Raw genomic sequence first — 6,332 nt, 5'->3', positions numbered from 1 at the left:
AGAAAAAGGTAAAGATAAAAATTATGAATAGCATGCCAGGGGGACGGGAGGAGGGAGTTGTCGGGATCCCTGTTGGGCAGGGCGGGGGGGAGCAAAAAAAATTATGAACAGCAAATACATATCTATCAACAAGAGAATCTAAAAATCAAGTGAATAAAAAATCTGATGAACAGAATAAACTAGTGAATATAATAGAATCAGGGGCATAGAAAGGGAGTCGACTGACAATTCTTGGGGGAAAGGGGTGTGAAGGTGCAGGAAGAGACTGGACAAAAATCGTACACCTATGGATGAGGACAGTGGGATGGGTAAGGGCAGAGGGTGGGGTGGGAACTAGGTGGAGGAGAGCTATGGGGGGAAAAAAGAGGAACAACTGTAGTAATCTGAACAATAAAGATTTAATTTAAAAAAACAGACAAAATAAATCAATAAATAAACCCAATATCTATTATTGATTAAAAACCTAGGTAAACTAGGAAAAGAAGGGAATTTCCCCAACTTTATAAAGAGCATTCTAAAATATATATAGCGACTGCCAAAACCGGTTTGGCTCAGTGGATAGAGCATCAGCCTGTGGACTGAAAGGTCCCAGGTTCGATTCTGGTCAAGGGCATGTACCTTGGTTGCAGACATATCCCCAGTAGGAGATGTGCAGGAGGCAGCTGATCAATGTTTCTCTCTCATCAATGTTTCTAACTATCTCTCTCCCTTCCTCTCTGTAAAAAAATGAATAAAATATATTTAAAAAAATAAAATATATATAGCTACTATCATACTTAATGGTGGAAGACTGAATGCTTTTCCCTAACATCAAGAACAAAGTAAGAATGTCTCATTACTTCTACACAACTTTATATTAGAGGTTCTAGCCTACCTAGTACTATCAAGAACAAAGTTTAAATGCACACAGATATTAAAGGAGAAAATAAAGCTGCCTCTATTAGCATATGACAGGATTATCTTATATAATAAAGAGCTAATATGCAAATGGTCGTCACACCCTCAGGTCATCAAGCCCTCATGCCATCACGCCCTAACTGCTCAGACACTCAACATTGGGGAGAGAGGAATGGGGACCAGCCAGGCTATGGCCCGGGAGAGGGACAAGCCGCACGCCCCTCGGTCCTGGGCGCCAGTGCCTGTGTCCCAGGCAAAGCCGCCCTCCCACAGTCCCCTGCATCTGCGGCCGGCCCTGCTGAAACCAGCCTGTGTCCTGGGTGCCTGCAGCCATTCAGAGGGAGGGAAGCCCGGGTCCTGGGTGCCTGAAACCGGCCAGAGAAGGGAATCCTGGGCCCTGGTGTGGGATGAGGCAGAGGCAGTTAGGGGCGATCAGGCCAGCTGGGGAGCAGTTAGGGGTAATCAGGCACACAGGCAGAGGGGTTAGGGGTGATCAGGCAGGCAGGCAGGTGAGCAGTAGGAGCCAGCAGTCCCAGATTGGGAGAGGCAGTTGGACATCCCTCGAGGGGTCCTGGATTGGAGAGGGTGCAGGCCGGGCTGAGAGACCCCCCCCACACCCCATGCATGAATTTCATGCACCGGGCCTCTAGTATATGTAGAAAATCCCAAAGAATGTACAAAGAAAATCTATGAGGATGAATCACTGCTAATAAGCTATTTGATAAGTCAGTCAGGAACAAATGAGAACTATTGACTAAAATTAGATATCAAAATTAGCTATAGATTTTAATTTCTCTGATTCTCAATCATTCAATAGCACATGTGATTTCTTAGAAAGCTTGATTAATTCTGAGATGAAAATGAAACAGACTAAATATAAAATTGTAGCTTGTTTATCCACAGTCAGGTGAAATTATCATTTGAAATCAAAATGACCTTAAACAGTCAAATTTCATGCAAATAAAATGAGTTCTACAAAAACATAGCTGGTCATGAAAAGTTAAAGAAAAAGTAAGTTGCAACCTATAAAATTCTCATGAACTATACCTACCTCTCTGGCTCGAAGGAGTTGTGCTTGCTCAATCTTAGACATGACTTCCTGCACTGAGGCAGGGGTCTCAAGTCTAGAGGCCTCAAGGTCCGCTTTGGGTTGGATGGTGTAATCCACAGATTTCTTTTCTGAATCAGATTCAGTGTGTGTCTCATTTTTCATTTTGATAAAGTCGAGTGACTTTCTTTTATTTCTTTTTCTTCTTTATTTCCTCCTCAGAATATAGGCAAATGGTAATAAGAAAGCTAGAAGTCCACAAGAAAGCTAGAAGTCTTTCCTGCTCTCAGAGATTGTGGTTTACCTCGCCACTAATGTGTTGCTAACCATGGTGTTCTGGTCCTCATGATGTCATAATAGACCTGTTGTGACATTATCATTGACTCAAACATTCTAAGAGTGCTTACTATATGCAGGGAACCAGGCATTCTATATGCTGTGATGGTAGAAGGGTGCAGGGCAGAGGGTGGAAAGAACAGACAACAGGAATGATAAAAGAAATAGAAATATAGCCCTGCTTACATAAGCTTAAAATCTAGGTGATAGAATTCAAGATCCAGTGTATAAAATGTAACTCCTGGTTCTTCTCTCTTCTTGAAATTTTGCTTAAGAATATTTAAGCCTGTAATGGAGTAATTGTGTTACAGCTTCCTCAGCTGCCCCTCGACTTTTCCTAGACATGTAATAACTTAGAAGATATTATTTGAATGATGACTATATTCTTTGCACTGCCTAGTTACCTGTCTTTTTCAAGGAACCTGACTGAAGAAGGCTTTGAAGCTCCATAGTTGGCTCCAGAAATGGAAGGGCACTAGGGGTTACTTTCCAACTAAAGAGGAGTACTTTGGGTAGCTTCTTTGACTGCAGAGGATGTGAAAGGATGTAAGAGGCTGGAGAAATTTATGGACAGTGGTTTTGTTGGCTGTATAGCTTTCTTATTTTTTAATTCAAAAAATATGAAAAAGTACAGAAAGTAAATATGATCATGTGTCTGTCACCTAGAATGAACAAATATTAACATTTTGTCATATCTGCTTCAGATCTTTTTTTATTATTGATTTGAGAGAGGAATGGAGAGGGTGAGAGAGATAGAAACATTCAATGAGAGAGAATCATTGATTGGCTGCCTCCTGTATGCCCCCTACTGGGGATCGAGCCCGTAACCCGGGCACGTGTCCTTGACAGAAATCAAACCTGGGACCCTTCAGCCTTCAGGCCAACACTCTATCCACTGAGCCAAAGCAGCTAGGGCTGCTTCAAATCTTTTCAAAAGAAAGCATTAGATATAAGTTGAAGTCCCTTTGGTATTCTCCCCAGACTCCTTCCTTCCCCTGTGTCCCTTTTTAGAGGCAATGACTGTCATGAATTAGACATATTTATGTCGAGTCTATATTTATGTAGTTTACCACCAGTGTATATATTAACAAACTATATAATATTGTTTTATAGGTTTTACATTTTTTACAAGTTGTGGATGTATTACTTAATTTCTCTATAAACACTTCCAATTGAGTCCTTACTATAACCTTATTGTAAATTTAGTCCTACATTGAGTCCTTGTAAACTTGTGAAGTTAAACAACTGATATGTTGTAGGCTTTCAGAAAAAGGGAAGCAGAGGATCATAAAGCAGTTGTCTTTTAAAAATATCAATATACAGAGAGCAAATTAGATATTTTTCCTTCTCTTTAAGATCCTGTTGTCTAAGTTACTTCCTGTTTTCTCAAGTCACTTTGTAAACTTCCTATTATAGTACTTATCTCATTAAAGTGTAGCTATTATTTGTCTCTACCATTAGTGCAAACTCAAAACCAGATGCTGTACTTAGTTTTCTTTTTCTAGCATTTGATGCATTCTTTCTCATTTTCTCCACAGATACTGTCTAAATTTGGATATCTATTATAATTTCAGATTTCTCTCCTTACAGAAACTTTTCTAAGCCCCAGAACATTTTCTTTCTTTTTTTAATTAAAAAAATTTTTTTTTATTGATTTCAGAGAGGAAGGGAGGATAGAAGCATCAATGATGTGAGAGAGAATCATTAATTGGCTGCCTCTTGCAAGCCCCCTACTGGGAATCGAGCCTGTAACCTGGGCATTTGCCCTTGACCAGAATCGAACCTGGAGCCCTTCAGTCAACAGGCCAACGCTCTATCCACTGAGCCAAATCAGCTAGGGCCAGAATAGTTTATTTTATTGTTAGACTGCCCATTCTGCCCCTACTCATAAATTATTTACTCCCTCCTTTTCTGTAAATCACAATTAAGTATATTTATTCAAGGAAGTTCATGATGTTTTCTGAAACGACCATGATTAAAGAAAATTATTTATTTTTATAAATGTGAGGTTTGTGAAAATATCCATCATTATCCAGCATTTGTCATTATCAATTAATTTGTTTAAGTACTTTGTTGAAAATATTACATTGAGAGATCCTTAAATTGTTTTTATTGCTCTTGATTTCTTTACATTGCTTACTCCAATAGGCATTCACAAAGCAGCCAGCATGCTTATCAACTAAACTAATTTAGCATTATTGTGCTCTCATATTTTTTATGCAGCATGGAATTCATCAGCAACTGGAAATGAAGATTTTTTAAAGCAAATTTAAAACTCTCTCCTTCCCTTTCAATTGGAGAAGCATTTTTTGAGACACTACTATGTGACTACCATTATCCTAGACTTTGAAGAATATAATAGGGTACCTGTAAAGAAACAGATAAAAGAAAATAACAAGATAGAATGTAATATTCAAGTGCTAACAAGGGACATGAAGAAGAGATCTGTGGGGAGTACAGTCTTTGGGAAAACCTTATGGAGAGAGAAGGTTGATTGATAAATGAAGGCTTTCCAGATAGGGAAGACACTTTGAGCCATGGCTTTGGAGGTGAGTACTGAGCTTGTATTTCAGGGGGGAAAGTGAGGAGATTGGTTTAATTGATATGAAATAATGTTGCATTTACTGATGATCAGATTAGGAAGAGTATGAGACACAAATATCAACAATTTGATGGGGGAATTGATTTACTATCTAATTGAAAAAGTAAAGAAATGCATTTGAGGTAAAGGGAGATTACAAGGGCTCAGAATGGTCTTGGAAGCAAGTAACAGCAGTTTAGTGGAAATGAAACCTTCAGTTTATATAATAGAATGGAAAAAATCAAGACATGATTATTTCAAAAGTGAGTGCCTGAACCAGGATATAGAAGTGGGACTAATGAGGGAGGTATAATAAGGAATTTGGACCATCTAACAGAAAAGTAAGAATTTTTGTTGTTTTGGTTGCTCTGCCTGTGGAGTGCCTTCTGTCTGTCTCACTGCTTCACTAATAAACTTATTTCACTTTACACTCTATATTTCATTTGTATTGATGGCAGAACATCAAGAAGAAGCTATCCAGATTAAGTATTAGAAAGTAGCATGATATTAAGCGGAGATGTGGGTATCTGATTTTAAAAAAACAAACTAACAAGGGCAAAGTTCCTTAAAGGTGTGTCTAAATGAAACCCGCCCTTCTAGGAGGATTAACTGTAAAATGCGGATAATAGCATTTACTGCATGTAATGGTTTTAAGATTACCATAAAATACTAAGAATAGTGCCAAGCACACAGTAAGCGTTTAATACAGCTGCTGCTATTAATATGTTTACTATTACTGTGGGTTTTTTTCCTTCTCTACTTTTTTTCTGTGAGCCACCACCTTTTCGGCAGGGTTGGCATTCTTTCAGAACACTTCGCACACACACACCAAAATAAAGGAAAGAAAGAAAGAAAGAAAAGATTTCGCACAAGCTCGGCTTTTTATCAGATCTAAGTTTGAGCTATGAAAACTGCGAAACTAGCCGCTTTGCAATGGTTGAAACGCAGTAAGACCCTTATACACCCCCGTAGCACAGAATGGTGCCTTCCCGGACCGCTTCCCTCCCCCCACCCCCGGGACCGACGGTAGTACATCCTAGGCTGCCGCTGGAAAGGAAAAGGTGGTGCCAAAGTGGCGTGCGCCGAGGATTGTCTTTGCTCCCGGAAGCAATTGTTCTTTAGCACAGGAAACAGTTGATGTTTCACGGGAGGTGGGACTGGGCGGGTCAGAACTCAGCGGCTGACGGCGGGGGAGGAGCCGGGTCCGCTGCCGGGTGGTTGGGCCGGGCGAGTGTCCTTATCCCAGCGCTCGGGGCTCGGGCCTGTAAGCCTTTTGGAGTAGCAGCGGCGAGAACGATTGGGTCGAACCGGGAAGGCATGTTGCTCTTCGTGGAGGTGAGTGGACTGGGCTATCTTGTCCTGCCCCGAAGGGAGCGGGAGCGTGGAGGCGCGGGCCGGTCCCACCGCCATGTGACTTTCCAGGCCGTCCACGCCGCGGAGCCGGCAGCTAGGCTGACACAACCCGGGCTG

The 6,332-nt window shown here is 40.8% G+C and overlaps 1 protein-coding gene across 5 annotated transcripts in view; it reads left to right on the top strand.

Moving 5' to 3' along the window:
- The first annotated feature begins 5,993 nt into the window (after positions 1 to 5,993).
- LARP4 (La ribonucleoprotein domain family member 4) overlaps positions 5,994 to 6,332 on the top strand; it is a 70,025-nt gene continuing 69,686 nt past the window's right edge. For 3 of the 5 annotated variants that reach the window (XM_006757092.2, XM_015559644.1, XM_015559641.1), the window contains exon 1: positions 6,044 to 6,197. In XM_006757092.2, coding sequence (XP_006757155.2) covers positions 6,180 to 6,197 — 18 coding nt within the window. In that variant the 5' untranslated portion in view covers positions 6,044 to 6,179. Of the gene's footprint in view, positions 6,198 to 6,332 lie in introns of all 5 variants that reach the window. The other 2 variants (XM_015559643.1, XM_006757090.2) reach the window with 2 other exon arrangements.

Source organism: Myotis davidii, unplaced genomic scaffold (assembly GCF_000327345.1).
Source record: "Myotis davidii unplaced genomic scaffold, ASM32734v1 scaffold233, whole genome shotgun sequence".
NCBI lineage: Eukaryota > Metazoa > Chordata > Mammalia > Chiroptera > Vespertilionidae > Myotis > Myotis davidii.
The sequence above is the reverse complement of the archived record's forward strand: the minus strand, read 5'-3'. Positions and strand labels throughout refer to the sequence as shown.